General features: G+C 37.1%; 1 protein-coding gene across 1 annotated transcript in view; it reads right to left on the bottom strand.

The window, feature by feature from the left end:
- Positions 1 to 21,351, bottom strand: part of VEZT (vezatin, adherens junctions transmembrane protein) — a 46,486-nt gene that overhangs the window by 6,064 nt on the left and 19,071 nt on the right. Inside the window, exons 5-11 of the mRNA XM_031552150.1 lie at positions 19,317 to 19,406; positions 17,587 to 17,762; positions 14,690 to 14,965; positions 10,052 to 10,189; positions 6,169 to 6,316; positions 5,077 to 5,408; positions 4,025 to 4,218 (exon numbers count right to left, since the gene is read on the bottom strand). Of these exons, the coding sequence (XP_031408010.1) occupies positions 4,025 to 4,218; positions 5,077 to 5,408; positions 6,169 to 6,316; positions 10,052 to 10,189; positions 14,690 to 14,965; positions 17,587 to 17,762; positions 19,317 to 19,406 (1,354 nt within the window). The remainder of the gene's footprint in view (positions 1 to 4,024; positions 4,219 to 5,076; positions 5,409 to 6,168; positions 6,317 to 10,051; positions 10,190 to 14,689; positions 14,966 to 17,586; positions 17,763 to 19,316; positions 19,407 to 21,351) is intronic.

Raw genomic sequence — 21,351 nt, 5'->3', positions numbered from 1 at the left:
TTAATTGCAACAAAAGCTATTTATATTGAATATTAGAAATAGCATTCTACTGGTAAATGAGATTTAAGTGCTGGAATAGATGCCTGAAAATAGTGTAAAATGTCTCTATGTTCATAAGAGCAGGTAGACAACATTTACATATGGCAAAAGTACAAATTTGCCACTGAGAAGGGAAATGGGCAAGACAAACTTGACAAACCCCACTCATCTTTATTTTCAATTTTTAATCTATACACTGAATACAGAGATAGTATTCTTAAGGTAGGCAGTTCACACTGACAATGACTCTAATGATGCTCAGTTATCTGCTTTTGCAAACAAGGAAAAACATGTGATTCCCTGTTTGCTTGGGTTGAGTTAAAGATTTGATGTTCCATAAATGCAAAATGATAATTTAAAAGAAAGGTGAAGCACAAAGTGAAAGCTGACACAAGTGGAAAATTGATGTCCACTGCACAATTGCATCTTGGAATAAAAACATTTAAAAAAAAAACGCTGCTGAAGGTATGAAAACAAATTTGGAAGTGTAATATGGAATTTATCAATGAAAAGCTTGGTTTCCTGAATTAGAACAACAAAACAGCTGCACTAATATGTACAGGCTGCTCTATTTGCCATCTGTTTGGGGTGATAACGTTGCTAAGGAGATGCTTCAAGAGCATGAATTCAGCGTTTTCACTAAAGTTGCTGTGGCTTTAGCTCCTCTCTGGTGGATCAAAGGACTGCAAGACCAGGAGCTTGCAGCAGGGTACTACGGTTCTATGGTATTTGAATGTTCAGTTGGTTAGACCTAACGGTTTTTGATTTGAGTTTAACAAACTGAGCTTTTTAATATATTTGCAATAAATCTGCTTTGACATGCAAAAACTTCAAGCAGTAAGTATGCAATTAAGATCCAGATGCTTATAGAGAAAACAAAGATATGCAAAACATGGACACTGTCCCACACGATATCCAGGTCACCAAATTGGAGAAAAATGGATTTGATGAATGGACCACTCACTGGATAAGGAATTGGCTGGATGGTCACACCCAGAGAGTTGTGGTCAATGGCTCAACGTCCAAGTGACATTTCCTGAAACAGGAAACTGGTGATGAGTGGCATTCCTCAGGGATTGGTGCTATGTAACATCTTTGTTGGCAACATGGACAGTGGGATTGAGTGCACCCACAGCAAGTTTGCAGATGACACCAAGCTGAGTGGTGCAGTTGACATGCTAGAGGGAAGGGATGTCATCCAGAGGGACCTGGACAGGCTCAAGGTGGGTCCATGTCAATCTTGTGAAGTTCAACAAGGCCAAATGCAAGGTCCTGCACCCGAGTCAGGGCAATTCCAAGCACAGATACAGGTTAGGCAGAGAATGGCTTGAGAGAAGCCTGAGGAAAAGGATTTGGGGGTGTTGGTTGATGAAAGATTCAACGTGAGCTGACAATGTGTGCTCACAGCCCAGAAAGCCAACCATTTCCTGGGTTGCATCAAGAGAAGCATGACCAGCAGGTTGATGGAGGTGATTCTGCCCCTCTACTCTACTCTTGTGTGACTCCATCTGGAGTTTATATCCAATTCCGGGGCCCCCAAAACTAGAAGGACGTTGAGTAGTTGAAGTGGGTCCAAAGGAGGACCACAAAGATCATCAGAATACTGGCGCACCTCCCCTACAGGGACAGGCTGAGAGAGCTGGGGCTTTTCAACCTGGAGAAGGCTCTGGGTGGCCTTATGGTAGCCTTCCAGTACCTGAAGGGAGCCTACAGGAAAGCTGAGAAGAGACTTTTTGAGGGCACGTAGAGACAGGACGAGGGGAAATGGTTTTAAACGGGAAGAGGGTAGATTTGGACTACACATCAGGAAGAAATTCTTTGCTGTGAGGGTGCAGAGACACTGGAACAGGTTGCCCACAGAGACTGTGAATGCCCCCTCCCTGGAAGCATTTAAAAGCAGGCTGGATGGGGCTTTGAGCAACCTGGTCTAGAGGCAGGTGTTCCTGTCTATAGCAGGGGGTGGGAACTAGGTGATCATAAGGGTCCCTTCCAATCCAAACCATTCTATGATTCTATGAAAACAGCTTTGAAAAATACATGCTATGCTGCTGCCTAGGATGCCACAACTAGGACAGACCACAGTTCAAAGCAGTTCTTTACTGGCTGGATGCTTCCAGCGAATAATTCAGCAAAAGCATCCCGGTAAGTATCAAACTCAAGAAAAAGTAAATTGAAACACTGGATACATTTTGCATTTACAGATGAAGTAAAAAGGAGTGACTTTGCAGTACTAAGCACAATTGAAAGTTATTGCTAAAAATATTTAATATATACAGCTTTTAAGTTATGAAATATTTCCTCTCAAAACTGGGTCTAAGCCATTAACAGCTCCCTCTTCATCACTGTTCATAATTGATGATTTATTTCCACAGCTTTTCTTTGGTTAGTTGAACTAAACATCTACTGCACCAGAAGCACTGTTCAACCACCTTGACACCAAGTTGTACTGTTAGGCTTTTAACTACAGCTTTTGTAAAAGAATTCATTTGATTTTACATAATGGTGAACAAAGACAAAATAAAGATGTGCTTAGCTGTTATATTATTTCAGCAGGAAGGTATCTTCTTTCAAAGAGTTTTCAGGAAGTATTGAAAAAAAACCCCACATGTAATTCAATGAATTAATTCACATAATCATGACTGACAGATGAGCTGTTAAGATGAATACAAAGAGATTACAAGTTAGCAGAGGGGTTGGACTCGATGATCTCCTGAGGTCCCTTGAAACCTCTACAACTCTGTGATTCTGTAATGAGATGATTTCATGCACAGCTTGAAAAGTTCAACTCACAGAAGCTGAACTGCTCAGAAATACATTAGGAAATTCAAATGTAGTCAGATAAAAATAACATAATTTAAACATAATTTAAAAGTAGTTTCTGGGGAGTGATTCAGTAAACTTGTTGCAAAATAGAGACTCAAACCACACACATTTCCACCAGGCAAGTCACTGGACAAAACTGAAAGTGAAGGCTCTTTAATGATTTTGCCTCATAATGTATATTAATAACAGCAAGTTTGTTATGCCATGTCAGGACCTGCGTGGAGCCTGTAGACATGGGATTCACCAGTGTTCCCAATTCCGATGTGAACATGAACAATGTCAGCCTGAGCATCTCTTGGACCAAAGCAGTATTCATCCACCTACTGGATACCCCACCCATACATAATTAAGAGCCTAGCTCACTACAGATTTGGATTTCTGTAGGTAACTTGCTGATACATATCCCACATAATAATTTTCCCAATATAGTCTCCATTACTACCAGCATTATTCAGGTGCTGGGCTGTGCCTTCCTAGGCCAGTAAAAAAGCTCCTGGAAACAAGATCAGAAATTTTATGTTCAACTCCGTGTCAAGAGAGTTTCAGCTCATCTCAACTATGTAAGCTAAATGCAATTCACAAAGATAACAGCATGGACAGTAGAATTCACTAAGGCAAAACTTTGGCATGTGCTGGTCATATCACTTTTAAACACATAGGAGATTAGCTCACTATATCTGAGAGAGGAGGTGAACAGGCGTTATAAACTCAATACGTTAATTTAAAATGTTTCAGGAAATATCATTATCATGGAAGTTTCATGACAAGGTAATTGTCATTTCAATTACCTATCCAATATTTATGCAATAGATAAAAGAAAACCTCAAAGATATTTCATCAAAATCCCACCACTTCACATGCTGCTCACCAATTACAGGGAAAAATCCACTACTGGGCTACACTTGGAAATGTAAATGTACCATGTAAATCCACATGCCTAATAGACTAAGTTAGCATTTTGTTTTTTATATATTTTTTTCTGAAACAAAAGCTTCAAGGCCATCTCAATGAAGAAGTCTGACAAATAGATAGCTTTTCAAAGAGTAAGGTTGTTAAATCTCTTTAAGTTAAAATTCAGAAAATAAAGGCTGAATGCAGTTTTTGATCCATTCCAATTCTAAAGTGTATCTCTTTAGTTGCTAAATTAATCTCTCATATTTACCTTTTTTATTTGGGTTTCTTCCACCCATTTTCTCCACCTGAGAAATGGCTTCTTCCCAGCAGCTGTTGCTTGCCTGCATATGAGGCTGAATAAACTTTAGTTTTTGTTCCAGAACCTGGTGGGCTTCTGTTGTTAATTCAGGTGTCTCCTTAGTGCTAACAAGTTTTTCAAGTTCATCCTCAAGAATTATTACCCTAATAAAATGAACAGAAATAAACACATAAATATTTGACTTCACAGTTTCTTCAGGTATTTAATATCCTGTTATTCTCTTTAGCTTCTAAATATCTAGTTTGGCCATCTCCTCAATAACGCCACAAATTTTGAAAAATAAGATCCATTTATCCACATTGAGATACACCGTTCACTCATTATAGTAATTCTTACACAAAAGACTAAAGGAATAGATAGTTTCAGTTACTTCACCAGCCAGTGATGACATTTAAAAATATTTTCTATATAGTTACTATGATCTGAACTTTCTTATAAAGCATTTGGTATGTTAAAAAGTCAAGGGAAGGTAAGTACATTTTCAGATTTTTTTTGAAGGGTTAGACAAAAGCAAAGATAGAAATTAAAGTACTGCTTAGCTTTGAATTTTCTAGATACTGATATCTAGATATTGATATCTAGATATTGAATTATCTAGATATCAAAAGAATAATCAGGAAACAACACTGGATTCCCCATTGAACCAAGAGCCTTTGACCTCACTCTACATAAAGATACTTAGATGACAGCTGAGAGTTCAGACACAGCAATGGGAAGAGTGTGAGAATGTAAATAGGGAAACAGAATCTCTGAAGCATTCTTCAGATAATTACACCGTCAAAAAACATCTTTACTACTTTACTTTAAAGTAGAGCTGTTACCTTGGAAACAGACACCTTCAGTAAAATCAATTAGGAACAGAACAGGCATGATGTACTTGCAGTGACTGTAACTACCTTTTTTGTTTCTAATCTGGGATAAAGTAAACTGACAACCCAAAGAACTCGAGTCTGAAGCCTTCTTCCCACAGGCTTAGTCTCTTAATTCTTGTGTAAACTTACTCATTCAACAGTGCCTTGAGATGAAGCTGCAAACTGCGTACTGCTGTTTGAAGGCTGTTCAACTCTCTTGACTTCTGTTTTGTTCTGGTCGGTCGTTCAAAACCTGACTGATGCTGAGTTTCGAAGTACCGATAAAACTCATAGCTTCTCTTGAGCTCTTCTAAGCAGGCAGCATGTGTATGAGGTAGGCCTTGAGTCACATCAGACAAGATATGATGAGGCAACCGTTCAGGGGAGATCAAGGGCTTGGGGGATGCGTTGGCTGGGGAGAGGAGCAGTACCAGTCTCCTGAAGAACTCCGAACTCTGCCCTACCCACAGCTGAAAGAGAACCTGCAAAACAGAGTAAGGTTAGCTCCGTGCACCTGGAACACAGCCAGCCTCCAAAATAAAGGTGCAGATACAGAATGCAAAAACATTCCTCAGCCTACCATAGAAACACTGAAATAATAAGAAAATCCACTGAGTATATTTGAAGGTTATCTCTGACCATGTGGGTTCAGATCTAGTGAATCTCAGATGACCATTAATTCTCCAATGAAATACATTACATGCAATTATGTTCAAAAGTTTGTCAGAGACCTCAATTTTCATATTCTCATCAGGCAGTCTCATTATTTGCTATAATCTTCAAATACCCTACAGCTTAAAAAGAGCTGCCAAAACTCCAGTGGCAGCAAAGACAATTTTTCCTTTATAACATTAGGCTATAATTTCTACCATCCACTTAAAAGTTACTGCGTTGGCCCACAGCCAATCTTGAAACAGGAGTCTAATTTGCATTCTACTTCCACAAAAAACATTGTACTTCTGGAGAAAGCTGACTTAACTCCTTTCTTCAGCCAAAGTGAGAAATTTCATGAATACCACTAACGTATTCACGACACGAATCACAGCATTTTACATAGCACAAAAGAGGTTAGGCAAACTGGGAAGAAGCAAGCTCACAACTTAAGTTCTTAGGATCTTCCACTTCAAATGAAATGAGCAGTTTTCTTTGTTTAGAGAAGACAACTGGCTTATGCACCACAACAACCGAAACAGATTCTCACGCTGAGCCTGCATGGATGTGTGTCTTTCTAAGAGCGATTACCTTGAGTGCAGGCAAGCTGAAGCCATCCGTGAGATTGTGTGCCTCCTCTTCAGATACCTGCTCTTCGCTCAGTCCCAGGCCCAGGTCCTTAAAAGGGACTACACAGATGTAGCTGGTCACGTTGTCGCTCTCAGAGTTCAGAGGGTAGGTTTAGCCAGAGTTAAGGTGGCTAACAAAGCAACTTTTGCATTAAACACATAAGGCAAAAAAAACCACCTAACAAAATGGCATGCAATCTCTGTTTAGTTGAATCTAAATCCTGTTTAATTGAACTTTCCGTCTTTCTTCACAGCACAGGTTTTATAAGCTCAGAGAAGGATAAGGGATAGAACACCAAATAAACTTCTATGTCTAAATGCAACTACCTACAAAGAAACAAATACAATCAGATTGACGCAAAAATCTCAGCATTCCTTTCAAGCAAGGAAATTATCCTTCGTCAGTAAATTCCCAATAAATAGCTCATGTCAGCCTCAACAGAGATCAGAGAGAAGATTTATGTTTTGATTTATAAATTGAATATTTTCACCTCTCTGGTCACATAAAGGCCATTAGAAGTACTTCTCTCTTATCCAGCTCATGCGTTTTCTGGGGAAGCCACAAGTTCTACTCACTCTCACTCCCAAATTTTCCACCTGCTAAGTTCTCTTAGGATTGTACTTGCAATAGTGCTCAAGAAAATGTTTATTGCTTGAGCAGGAGCACACTACATAAAGGGAAATTTCTGTGGCTCAGAAAACATCAATACTAAGTGCTCAGGCTCTGAACAAACACATTTCCCACTAATTTCTCCTCGAAGACCAGGAAGAAAGATGCCTGTGAAGTGCTCTCCAGCAGCATGAATGCAGATGAAAATCTGCAATGCAAATGACTCAAGAACACAGCATCTGCTGCTTCACATAAACACAGTGTCAGCAGGGTCAGCTAGTCTAAATTAACCTGAAAGTGTGTCCAGCAGATGGAGCACAGGGACATTAACTCCACCAGAGACTGAAAAAGCAGTTCAAAACCTTGAGGACCAATTATCTTAGAGACTAACCATAATCTGTGTTAATCTTTTTCTGCAACAGCAAGAAAAGCAGTTTGAACATGTGGATTTTTAAGTCATATAAAAAAATTACAGGGAATCTCTGAAACAGATGGTTTGACCAAATGAGCCACTTACGCACAGCGTGTCTCAGCTAGGGATTCCCATTAAACTCCCACACCATCTCCTGCCATGCCCTCTTACTTCCAATAATTTTTGTTAAAATGTAATGACATTTCCTCAGTGCTCTTTGATCTAAAACATAAGTCTTTTTTTTCACATTGTGAAATTAACTAAAGGGATGCAAGTACAGTAAATAAACGTACCTTATTTAAACGCTCCTGCCTTTGCAAAAATGCTTTTCTCATGTTTAACTTACATTCCTTATTAGCTTAGAGCAACAGAAGGCAGATACTAAGTAATAAACTGTCAAATCAGAATAAATGATATGTACAGCGAATATCTAGCCTCTGCCTGGAGGATGATGATACTTATAAAAAAAGGACTAATGCACCACATACAAAACAATTTAATAGTAGTACTTTGCTCTTCAGAAGTACTTTCCCATCTAAAGATCTAACAAGGTCTCATAGTATTCCTAATAAATCCAAGATGCTCTGTTGTCTCATAAAATTTTGGAACCTGCTGGAAGGGATGAGCAAAGCATGTGATGGCTGATCAACAACAAAAATGTAACTGAAAAATCCTCAAGCATCTTTACTTGCATATTCCAGAAGCAGACTTCTGATGTAGGCTTTTAGAACCAAAGAGAGTACATCTACTTATTTATTTACCTTTAGCTTAAGGTTTTCTTGTATTAGCTGTCTTTCCTAAGTGAAAAAGCTCTTTTTTTTTTTTAACATTTCATGATTAATTAAATTTCTTTTTCAAAGGAGAAGGAACAAAATTTAACTAGATGTAATAAGAGCAGATTTTCCTGACCTCAATGCATCTTAAATACACAGAATGTATTTTATCTTCACTTCATCATAATGAAAGAACATTAAATTTAAAAATACAATAATCAGAATATCCCAAGTGGAAAGGGACCCACAAGGATCATCAAGTCCAACTCCTGGCTCAACAAAGAACCACCTAGAAATTAAACCTATGACTGAGAATGTTGTCCAAACGCTTCTTGAATTTTGGTGCCCTGGGAAGCCTGTGCCAGTGCCTGATCACCTCTAAATTATTACATAACTGTGTTATGCAGAGGTTTCCTACACTAGTAGTGACAGGTCTGCATCATATCCTGTAAACACCCAACCCAACATCTAGCTTAAGCTAAAATAAGGATACTGTATTCCACTATACTCTTGTTTTCCAGACTTAAGGAAAAATACTCTTTTCTCCTTTGTGGCTTTTTCTTCTATGACTTTGAACAATGCACTCTTGTTGATATGAACAAATCAAATCTCAAGGATGACTTGAGAAAATGCTGAATAGTTTCAGCAAGTAAATAACTGTCACTTCACATGAAATGTAGAGAATCCATCTCATGAAATACTACTGGTCCACTGACTTTAACAAAAACAATTTAAGCTACAACATTATAGTATATTTTTCTATTTTACATGGGAACAAATTTTAATTAGGAAGATATTAATTTACACATTTCACTGAAGGGAGTTAGAAAGTGGCATACCAACCACAAGCAAATACTGGCAAACTTCTCATCTTACTGAAGTGAGTAATGATAATGTGTCAGGTTTATGTGATTTGTACTGCATATCTGTATTTAAACAGTAATGCTGTGAATGAAGATTTTTAATTTTCTGTAACAACTTCAGTAGTCAGATCTCCCTTACTCATTTGAGATACATATTACCATTACCATCACTAAGCCTTGATCCTTAATATATTAGGTGGGAAGATTCAAATGCTATTGTCTTGGAGACTAAGATGCATTTCACATGTTGAATTTCTACTGAAAGATATTTCAAGCAAAAAAAGAAAAAAGACAAAAACAAAACAACCAAAATAACCAAAAAACAAACAACCAAGCCAAACAAAACCCAAAACACGTTTTACTACATTCCACTACATTCTGCATATAGAATGTTTCTTGATAATGCTTCTCTATTTGCTTGTCAAGAATTTATAGACATACAGTTCCAATCTATTTTTGACCATTTACTTCAGCTGGCATTACTATTAAAATATCTGCATGATAATTCGGTATAATTGAACCTCCATTTTGAAAGTCTTTCAAAGACAGACACAAATGTTTTTCATATCAGAAACATACCTGTTTTTGTTTTTGCTCCAATACAGTCTGAAAGCATTGCTATTTCCTACAGAGTACAACAAAAATCTTGAATTGCTGAGGAGATACAGATGATGACTCAGATTTGATTTTGTGAAGCAAGTGTCATAGTTTGACTTGGAATAGAAAATCCTCACTCCTAAATGTGTCTTTTGGTTTATTAATGTAATAGGAGTTTCACCCAGCTTGTCTGAAACAGGAAATCAACTTATCTTTGAACATGGAGACAAAGAGTGAAAGGGCATATTGTTCAGAGGAAAGGTTTTTTTTGTGTGAGGAAAAAAGATGGCTTAAGAATAATCATAAAAAAGTACATACATCAAAGGCATGGCCATCAATAACTGGGGCAATATTTTCAATACACAGCATCTTATCTCACACTACAAATTGCAAAAAAAGAAATATGTTGACTGTTCCAAATCAAGCATAAGACAAAATTTACTATGATACATTTTCTTCAGTTGTTGTTCAGATATATAATTAGATATTGTATGCTTCTAGTCATGCCAACTCTAAACATCGGCATGAATGCAGGTAGAAAACCATAGTAATAGGATATCTGAACAGACGGGTTTTTACAAAAAGGATATTTTTTCAGCATGTACAGAGTAGCCAGTCTTGAAGCTCGGAAGTTGGCTCTGACAGATCGATAGACGGCTTTCCGGAGACCAATAAGATGCTGACTAGGATGCTGTCCAGCTTTATTAAGTGGGCAAGCGGCACTGACCCTGTCAAGCAAACTTGAAAAGTAAAATGTGATACAACTGTACAGATGTCCTAAAGTATTTTTAAAAGATAGTACATCAGTTTTCTTTTTCTATCGCTATTTTTTTGCTCAGTAACTATCACACACACACACACACACACACACACACACACGCACACGCACACAAGGAATTCATCACATCAGTGAATTATTCAGTCAAACATTTAGTTAAGCAGCTAGGATTCCTCTTGTAGGCAGCCTGATTCCAGTCTCACCTGAGCCACAGTAAAATTCCTGAGGACATTTGTCTTCTCCAAAGTGTTCCAAAAGAACATAGTAAATGTAGGCAGGCCACAACATTGTCTGCTATAGAACTACCACAAGCCCATTGTAAGTTTGCAGATATTTAACATTTACCTCTTCGCATGCAAATTTGCTCTTCAAATACTTTTTATAGAAAAATGTGCTACTATTTATTGTTTTTCATGCAAAACACTATTTTTGGTCAAACCCCCTGCAGAATTACTCTGTAGGTCAAAAGAAATGTTACTTAAGTGGTGAAATAGCTTTTATCAATCAGGCAGTGAATGACAGCAGTGTTTTGTGGAAGTCAGACAGGTAACATGAAATGTATGCAATTGTATAAAGCATATTTGAAAACACCTTTTGGTATCCATATGTTCAGATGAATATAATATTTAAAAAACACCATTTGCTTATTAGACTATACTTCAAAATGTCTTTAGAACAGTAAGAAATTGCCTAATCTGGAAATAAATCGGATTACGAACTGAGTAAATGTTAACTATCTCTACAGAGTCTTAAGACACATAATCTGATGCCAAACCCAGGGCTACAACGCTGAAAATGGCCTAAGTGGACAGTTCATCCTCTCCAGCACTGCGTTTACTAGAACCAGATTGGGAATGGACATGGTGCAGTCATCAAGACTGAGAAACTGTTAAGGGATTGGAAGCCTACTTCTGCTCTCACCTTACTCAGAGCAAAGTGATGAATTCATCTTGTATCTGTAACTCAGGACATGCCAATCTCTACTGCTTTCCTAACTTGTGATGATAAAATTAGAAGTGTTCAAGGACAAACTCTTACATCACTTTGTAGACTCAAGCCCTGGGTGAACTGTCAGAAGCAGGACCAAAGAGAAGAGTAAAGCTATTCTGCTAGTAAAAACTATTCTCTAGTAAAAAAGAGAAAGAAATTTATGTTCCTCTACAGCAATGCTGTGCAGAAGCATTTTCAGCTTCTGCACAGAACAATATAGCACAATTCATGCAGTACTGCCAGTATTCAACAAAACAACTTGTATTGCTTCTTGGGAGGCTTGTTTCAGTGTTTGTTTTTCTTTTTATGGAATAATTCTTTATTCCAGTAATGTTAATATAACTTGCTATAAATTTCCATGTGACAGACATGCCATATCCCTAGCTTCCTAGGTTTTCATTTATCTTCTACATACTTTAATTGAACTTACAATATTTTATCACTTTGGATATCAGCCACAAACAGCAAAAATTTTAAAAAAGGTTAAAAGTAAATTTCCTCTTCTCTGCTGCTCCATATCCATTTTCCTTGTAAAGAACTATTATTTATTTCTCCATGAGTTTCACAAATCAAGTTTTAAATAGAATCTCTCCTTTAACAAACCTGCATATACACTTGAATTAAAAACTATTATTGTACTCTAACACAAAAGCAACTTCTACAGAGTTGCTATACACAACAACATACACTCATAGAGTTTGATTCTAGTTGAAACTATATAAAGGTAGTACTTTGGAATAAAGTTAATTGTATCAGAGACAGACAAGAAGATAACTACTTGTTTTTTATTGCTGCAGCCTTTTATTGCATATCTCTATAGTTTCCATTTTATAATTTAATAATGAACATACTTTCATTAGCTAGGAGAACATCCAGGCTGCAACTCGTGATCAAGATTCATTTGTCTAATTGCAACAGAGACAGAAATACTGCTGTTCTGCCTGAGCAGAGCCCTGTCCTACACTGGCTACATAATTTCTGAAATCCAAATTACATTGGCAAGATCTCGAGCATCTCTGCATCACAAAGCTTTTACCATGCAGGCTTAAAAGGCAGAGGTATTTAACACTTCTGAAGGCCATTCAGAGTATTCAATGGTCTTTGAAGAGCAGATTAAATAAGGAAGACATGACAGGGTCCTTAGTTGTTTGGGTTTTTTTTTCCTTAAGTGGCTACTGTGGGGTTTTTTTGTTTTGTTTTGTTTGTGTTTGTTTTTTTTTAGGTGGGATGGGAACAAAGGCAAAACAACATTTGAATCAATTGAACATATAGCAGTCACTGCCATGCAGTAGTAAAAACCAATGAACCAATGGAGAACTGACCCAAATCTCATCAAGGATAATTTAACACTTTCAGAAACAGCCAAATATCAATTAACAAGGGAGCATAGAGAGTAGAATAAAGCAAAGCCATTAAGTTTACATAAATTAGCCTATGAGAACATAGCAATGGATGGTACAATAGAGAGAAGAAAACAGCTGTAGAACACCAAGACCTGGGCTTGCAGAGTTATGCTAAGACAGTCAATCAAAAGCTGGACTTGGTATTATTTGTCAGCTTCATTATCTTTCATTCCTAACAAAATTAATTCATAGTCCAGACTATGCTATGCTTGCAGCATATTCAAAGAGCAGCATAGGTATCATGCTACAGGACACTGCATTACCCAGTTAAAATCCCACTCCTTTAAAGATACAAAACAATACAAGAAGATACTCATTAACTTTCCAGGTGCAATCATTCCTACTGCCTCAAGACTCTCCCTGAACAATCATTAAGACTTTGACAAGGTTACTACTGGAGAACATATCAAACTTAGTTCCTCTAAGATTCATTGTAGCAAAATTCACCAAGAGAAGGGGTAGCTAGTTTTTTGGATCACGCATAATATCAAGCAAAGAAGTTCACTGTGCTCTGTGCAGCAGCATCTCTTACTTATGTGGGTGCTGTAGGGAACACTTGAGTTCAAACTTCCTCCAGACTAAACCAACCCAAAACCTGTATGACACCGACCTCTTCATACTGAGTATGAATGATGATGATTCTGATGAGAATGCTGACACAACATTCTCCCACTCTATCCATATTATAAAATCTTTTGTAAAGCTTGCCAGAATTTTAAGTAAAGGGGCTATGAGATCAAGCACTAGCTTAAAGATCAGTCTGTTTTCTGTTAATCTGTTATCTAAGATATGTAGTAAAAAAACAAGAAACGAGCAATTTTTAACACTGACCACAAGTTCATTTGCTTAAACTTTGGAAAAAACCCAAATGTTTTTCTCATCTGTTATTTGGACAAGCCCTAATAATAATTTTTTTAAGAACTCATCTGCAAAGATAAGACTGTCTATTGCTGAACTATACACTCCTTCAGAAAACACAACAAACAAAAAAACACAGCTAGGCAGACTGAAGACGTGTTTATGCATTCCTAAGGGAGAATAAAGCTAAGTATACTAAAGGTATCTCTAATTCAAAAATTAATTCAAAATGCAAACTCCACAGTTTAAAGCTTGCATGTAACAACAAGAGCCTGCAAGTTGAGTAGTTGGTCTGGCATTAACTATTTCTTGTGCCCACAGGGGAACTTTTTATTGGTTTTAGAAAGAAGTCGGAAGCATTTAGTTGCGGGCATTTCCTGTCTTCTTTAACTTCAAGTCAAATTGACTCAGGCATATGTCTAGAAATAGGTTGCTACAAGGGAAAAGGACATACATGGCAATGAGAGTGGGTCTTGCACACACTGAACATGTTCTAATGTCCTTCAACATAATAAGAGCAAAGTTATCCAAGGAGTTAAATATTACCTAGAGAGCTAGTAACTAGGAAAACTTTAATATCTTAAGTAGACAAGAGGCAAATCCAGGAATAAATAACTTAAAATTCTAAACATCTTAGCAATGTATGCAAGAAAAGAAAAAGGGATTGTAATTTTTTTGAGGTTGAAAATGACCTGTGAATAGGCCTTGCTAATTGCTATGTTCTTATTACTTCAGACTATTATTTGATAATTTTGAAGTAATCTTGTTTTCTAAAATATGAATGATTACTTGCAGATCGGTTTGGTTACATGGATTTGGTAATATGAGGTACAAAAAACTGTGAAACAAACAACCTAAATAACCTCCCAAAATGGTAACTAAATTGGTTTTAAGTCCTTTTTTTTGGAGTATTTCATTGTTAAGACTCCAGGAGATTTTGAAAAGCATAGGCGTCCAGTAAAGATTTCTGATACTTAATGCTCCTTCAGGATGCATAGCTTTAACAATGTCTTGTTAGGATTCATGCTCATATGTTGGTGAATACAGCTATGATAATTATACTATTTTACATAAATGAAAAACTTTAAGTAGCATGGTTTTCAGCAGTTTCACTTGTTATGGGAGACAGTGCAACAAGACTATGTCAGAACACATCTGGCTTAAATGGATCTGTGCATTAAAGTGAAACGTAGACTCACAGGGTAAATCCTCTGGAAATTACTTCAGTCTCTTGAATGAGCCGTAGAGCTTTCCTCACAAGATTAGTAAAAGCTCGACTATTTGCTACTGTTTCTTCCAGCTGGGTACAGTATTTTTGCAGGGACATTTGTAGCTTGGCTGTCCTCCATGTGGCCCACACTCGAAAGACTGCATACACAAGCAGAACCAGTCCCCACGGTAGCCACGATGACTCCTTCCACCATGAAGGAAGCATAAGCAGGGCACTTACAAAGGCAAGCAAGAGTGAGATATCCCTGCAAATGGAGAAAGTAGTTTCAACCACAGACTCAGAGGTCAAACAAGCAGGAAGTACATATAGATTCTTAAGTGAGCTGTAAGCACCAGAAAATACTAAGCTGCAGATTAAACGTACATACACATGATATTACCCCTTGGGTATACTCTAAAGAAACATTTATCCAGCTATTTAACAGCAAAAGTAGAAGAAAGATGTACCACTTCAAATGGCCACTTTATTTTATATGACTTTAAAACAAAACAAAACAAAACCCACAAAGCCAAACCCCAATCTAACTACTCAGCATGAGAAGTTGGAATGGGTAGCAATGGGTATATCTGTATTTCCTGGTCCAAAAGTACATTAGGAAAGGGTAAGGGTTTTTTGGAAACTAAACTCTCGTGTAGCACTAGCTTTACTTTTTGCAGTTTGACTCATTTAACTTGGATACCAACAGACAACTGGTTTTGAGCACATTCTCATGACATAGATAGAATAATTATTTTAGATGATTTGGCAGCCTCTGAAAATCCTTAAAACCAACAGAGTAATTAGTATCTCAGTTCAGTTATTCCTAAAGAACATTTCCAAAACCTTGTAAGGCTGTTATTTTCATCTAGAAAAAAATCTAGAACAAGTAACTCCTAAAAAATACACAGTGTTTCACATCTAGTATTATAGCTGCAATTTTGCAAAATTGTCAGTCTTCACAGAGATGGACGCGATATGGGTTTCAACCTACATAAAACACTTCAATCTTTGGAGTTTTTGAAATAAAAATATTAATTTTCTTCCCCCTAAAAAAAACCATGGTGCTGGATTTTCTAGTTTCTGGACAGTTCTGTAGTCGTTTTTCAATAAGCTTTACAAAAGCTAACTCTTTTGGTCTAGTGATAGGTTTCAGCAAAGGTGCAGAGTTAAAATATTACAGGTACATAAATAACTTTAAAGAAGGGACACATAGTCTGTAACTTCATTAGAATATTTGGAAAAAAAAAAATCTGCTCCAAAAATCCCCAAAATGAAAGACTGGAAGGGGCCAAGGAGACCAGTTTTTTTGATTTCCAGTTTCTGGTTATCTAGATCACCACTGACAGACCCAATAAAATAAAGACGATGCCAAAATGCACCCATGTAGTTATCCCTACTGCTAAGTATCCTCAGAGTTCCAAAGATTTTCCCCAAATTCAGTCTAAATATTTTGCAAATTAATCAAATTATTTTTCTTCATATCTTTTGCTTTTCTGCACACACTGACATTGCTTCCTTACTACCTTCTATTACTCATAAGACTGTTTCATCCCACCTAAGTTTTCTCCATGCTGGCCAAACAATTCTTCCTACCTCAAATGTTTTCAAAAGAATGCATTTTCTATACTCACTATTTTTCTTGTTCTGTACTTTTTCTTAATTACATGTACCTCACAAAAAATGGCATCAAAAATCAGAGTTGAGACACAGGGAAACAGGGAGAAAGAGTTAAATCCCTGTGTGTTGTATGTAACAAGGGTTGTGAGATAAGATTTTTCCATTTACTGACTTTTTCAATTTATACTCTGCAACAACGTGAAGATCCTTCTCTGAAGTAGTACTGTCTATCCAACTGTTCAGCTTTGTTCTTTTAATTTGATTTTTCCTTCCCAAGGGAAATATTATGCACTTGTCTTTGTTGACTATTCTACTAATTTCAAGATATTTCTGCAATTTGTCAAGATATATTTGAACTCCTATCTACCAAAACAGTTAAAAAGTGGTGTCATACATAAAGTAAGCAATATTTCCAAATTTTGTCAGTGTTCTTTGTCATCTGAACAGTTCGAGTACCAATTAATAGTGTTATAACCAGGAACAAAACATTGCAGAAATGGTGGTTTAAAAGTTCTTGTTTGACAAAGAATATCAATTATGACATAATATATCATAAACATTTCTCTTCCTTTTTTAACTGGCTGAGAATTTACAGTCATTCCATATACTATCCTAACACATGTAAGAGAATATACACTGGCCTGTGTTACAAGATGTTCTTATCTACTGATGCTTGCCCGTTTCTCAGTCAGTCAGTCTGTCAGACCATCCACCATTCCTACTATTTTTCAAACACAGGTGGTATTTGTTTAGACAGTGTTGCAGGTAGCTCCTTCAGTATTCCAGGATGAATTTCACCAGCCTTTTCTAATTTCAGTGTATTGCATTTAAATGTTCTTTTGTCTGTTCTTCTAGTATTCTAAACCCACAAAAAGTAATTGCTCACCCTTACAATCAACATACTTTACAAAGGCCACAGTGAAAAAGACACTTTCCAATGCAGTCTACACAACTATGCCTAACTTATCAGAATCACCCCCATATGGCTTTTGTAATTTATTAATTCATCAATGTTAAGTTCTTACTCATGGCATCTGTTAGGGTTTGTAAGTACTTATGCTTATGTAGCTATCTCAGATTAAAACTGCTCTTTCAATAAAATGCCTGAGGCAAAAACATGTTTATTCATATATGTGAGTAGTAGTGGACCAAAACTTAAAAGATCTGAGAAAAAAAAAAGTTACTATATTGCTGCATTTTATGTAAAGAACATACAATATTCGTTTGTTGTTTAACAGTGAATGATAACAGATATTCTCTGTACAATACCAAATATTAGGAGTTGCTAGGGAGCGTAGTGTTGGAAGCTGTCCATTTTCCTGTTGCTTACACTGCCCTGCAGACAGGATACTTGGGTCAAGGAACTCAATCAGTTCCACATCCTCCTGCAGCAGAACTTCCTGTTGCAGGATGGTACGGAGCGTGTCAAATCGAAATCCAACATCCTTACCACAAATAAGCAGAAGAAAAAATAAGTATTAGTAAAGAACATGTGAACTCTTAAAATTAAGTTATGATAACAAGGAAAATACCCTACACTTCACTGACAGCTAACTCTTCTTGAAGATTGAAGATTACAGAAATATTTCAGGTATACCAGTAGTGGCTACCTCACTTTTCTAAACATGCTTAAATTTAAAAACTAATTTTCTGTTACTTCAGCCTTGCAGGGTGTATCATATTGACTTTATGATCAGATCTAGACAGTAACGATATCTAGAAACGCATCACAATTATGCCAAAATACTGCACCAAACTATCAGTACAGAACCCTTCCAATTGAGAATGTTGTAGAAGAATCCAAAACTGAAACATGCGGCATTTTTGCATCTAGCTAGATTACAGGAAGGAAAGGAGAGTAAAGTTAACAGAAGTTTGACATTTCACGTTACAGAAGCTTTTTAGTCTGCTCTGACCAAATTAGATTATTTATGAAGACCCAGGCTTTCACAAACTAGCTAGTTAAATTCTTTACATTGATATCAATCCAGACAACTTGCACTCTACATTTACTGGAAAACACAGTTTTAGGGTTGTGTTCATGAGGAAACTGCCCTCCTCCAAAATATCCCGTGTCATTTTGTTACCCTAAAGTAGCAGGCAGCAGAAGAAACATGTTTTCCATATTCTTTGGTTGCATTTCCGTCTTGAGAAATTAATGTTAGAAAAACTGTGAAGCCAAAAGATTCAAAGAGAAACAAGGAGGAAGGGAATTAAAAGGACAATCAGTAACAAGACGTTGCAGAGATCTTGCCTTCTCAAGATGAGGGAGAAGTGACAGCAATCAAATGAACTCTTAGAAATGGAAACTCCTAACTTCTCACATAGCTCAACTCTTTTTTCCCCTAAGTTACATATAGTGATTCATTCTTGTATCACAGTAGGAAAAACAAACTTCTGTTAGATTCCGGAACAGTCTAACACAACATTTCCATGGTGGTGCGTTAGTTTACTTTGCTTTTCCCAAATGCAAAAGCACTATGGAGAATAGTGCAGAAACAGAACACATGGTCCTGTCCTGGGCTAAGAGCGGTGAAGTTGCACAAGCACGCTGCTATGCCTGAGCTAAGAAGTGATATCAAATGATGCTCTACAGGCTTTCATCTTGAGCTGTGTCTGCAAGTCACTGGTGGCAACTTAGGGACTTTCTCAGTGTTTCTGCAGTGTCTTCCACTGAACGGGGCAGTTTTAACGTGAATTAATTCCTTTCAGCTTTCAAGAATTTATTTAATTTCTGACCATCTCTTCCATACTTTGAACATATTCAAGCTGGCTGCTGGCTGTTTTCCCTCATTGTGCACGTGCCCAATTTGCCATGCATCCTACCTCTGAAAACGTGAAACAATATTGCCTAAAGAAAGTAAAACTGTTAGAAGAAGAAAAAAAAAAACCAACAGAAACTAAAGATGGTGCTTGGAAGAGAAGGTACAAAGGAGGGGAAGACCTGTGGATGAGGAAAGGAAATTATAAAAAAGGAAAAAGAAAAAAAATACTCTTACCAATCGGTGCAGTATGTCATCGTTTTTCTTATATTGTGGAAAGGGAAACCAACTTCTGAAGAACTCAACTAGTTTTGACAGGATGCTTTGCTGGAAGGAACAGAAATTATTTCCATTAAAAAAAAAGAAGAAGAAGAAGAAATAACAGACAGGCAATTTCTTTATTTCTTTTCTTGTTAAATCAGACACGTGTACCTGCAAGGAAGTTTCCCTTAGTCTATTTGGCCTAACTTCAGAGTATGGGAACATCTGCTTCCGCTCAGTTTGCCTGTACACAAGACTGTGAAATAAAGCTTCATTCACCCACCTATTCAGTGTAATGAATTGTTATGCTGTACTGTTAAAAATAAATAGAGCTAGAATTTGTTTGATCTCAGATTGGCAACAACTCAGTATGAAAGATTTTCTCTCTTCTTAAGGATAAAAAAAAGCAGCAGTCTTAAACAGCTGACAGAGACTGAAGAAAAGTAGAAGACTGGGAGAGGAACAACCTCTCCTTGGAGGACAAGACTCTGAAAGATGAGTGAACAGAAGCAGGGATGCATGATTTTAACAGGAATTGTCTCAGAAACTGCCTGTCACACCAGCACTTGCTATCAGGTACTTTTCTCACCATGTTGCTTCTCCCGTGAAATCTAAATACAATAATAACAGTAAATACAATAATAACAATAATTACAGCTTCATCTGAGCTGTAAATGTAACTCTGAACAACACTGGTTAGGGGAACCTGCCTCTGTCACCACGCATTTTACTCGCACGTCTTCCAGAATACATGAAAATATCATAATTAAATAGATGCATGATTCTGCTTCCCTCTCCAGACTTCTCATGAAAAAGGCAGAGTTTTGGACAGACATTCTGTATCTACTTTCCTCAGACTGAGCTGTCAGGAAATATTTTTCAAAGTATTTACCTGTGACTATTTCATGAATTCTGAGGCCCTACATTTAATTTTCAAACTGCTGACAAATAGTACAATCAAGTGAAATGTAGGCCAAGAAAATATGAATTTTGAAGCACCTACATTTTGTGCCATACTATTTAAAAAAAAACAAAACCAAAAACCAAAAACAACAACAAACAACCCCACATCAACAATAAAAAAAAAAAGAATCATAAGAGCTTAGTCTATAAATGGTATCTGCATTAAATCAGCTTCTTCCTTTTCTTCTCTGTCTCTTTTTTAAGACAGAGAAGTGTAAAAACAGCTGAAAGGTCACTTGCCCAGAGGAACCGACACTGAGCTTCTGACTTCAGGATTCCAGGTACAACCCTGTTCCAATGCAAGCTACAGAAACGCTCCTGAAGTAGCTGTGTGATAAGAGGAACACAAACTTCCCCATCATGCTTCCAATTCTTAGGCTGGAAATGGAAGAATAAAATTAAACAACAAAAGGACTGAGCTGTGCTTAACTTGGGATTTTTTTCACATAAGGCCAGTACAGGAGCTAGAACAGACACACCAACCAGTTTAGCAGTCCTCTGAAAGGCAGTGACAGAAGTCTGATAGAGAGCAGAATGGCTTTGAACAACACTAGAAATGGTCCCTCTGCAGCCTTTATGATTCACAGAACAATTTTTGAATTAACTCTCTTTTGCATCCACTTAGGTAACCTAACTCAAGTTTTTCTTGCATACACTTTTCAGTATACAGTTAGAATTACAGACCTGTGTAAAAAAGAATAAACAGACTAGTAGTTAGACAAACTGACAATATGGCTTTTGTAATGATGCTTCTTCCCAGAACACAGCTATCACCATGCCTTGTTAAGAGGGGCTACCCCTGCAATTCACACGACTTACCTACAGAATAAATGCAGACGGGGATTTCAAGTGTTACAGAATATAATTTTAAGTGCAGCACAGGTCAAGCTATCAAAAAATAAGAAGTCCTGTTCTCCTACTATTTTCTATCATTACTATCAGTAATGCTGGTAAAAGCAAGAATCACTTTTGCTGTATGGGCAAAGAATTCAAGGCTACTCAAGGGCACTGCCATACGTCTGAGGGGGAGAAGGGTGTCACAAACGGA

This window comes from Meleagris gallopavo, chromosome 1 (assembly GCF_000146605.3).
Source record: "Meleagris gallopavo isolate NT-WF06-2002-E0010 breed Aviagen turkey brand Nicholas breeding stock chromosome 1, Turkey_5.1, whole genome shotgun sequence".
In the NCBI taxonomy this organism is placed as follows: domain Eukaryota; kingdom Metazoa; phylum Chordata; class Aves; order Galliformes; family Phasianidae; genus Meleagris; species Meleagris gallopavo.
This window is presented reverse-complemented; position numbering and strand designations above follow the sequence as displayed.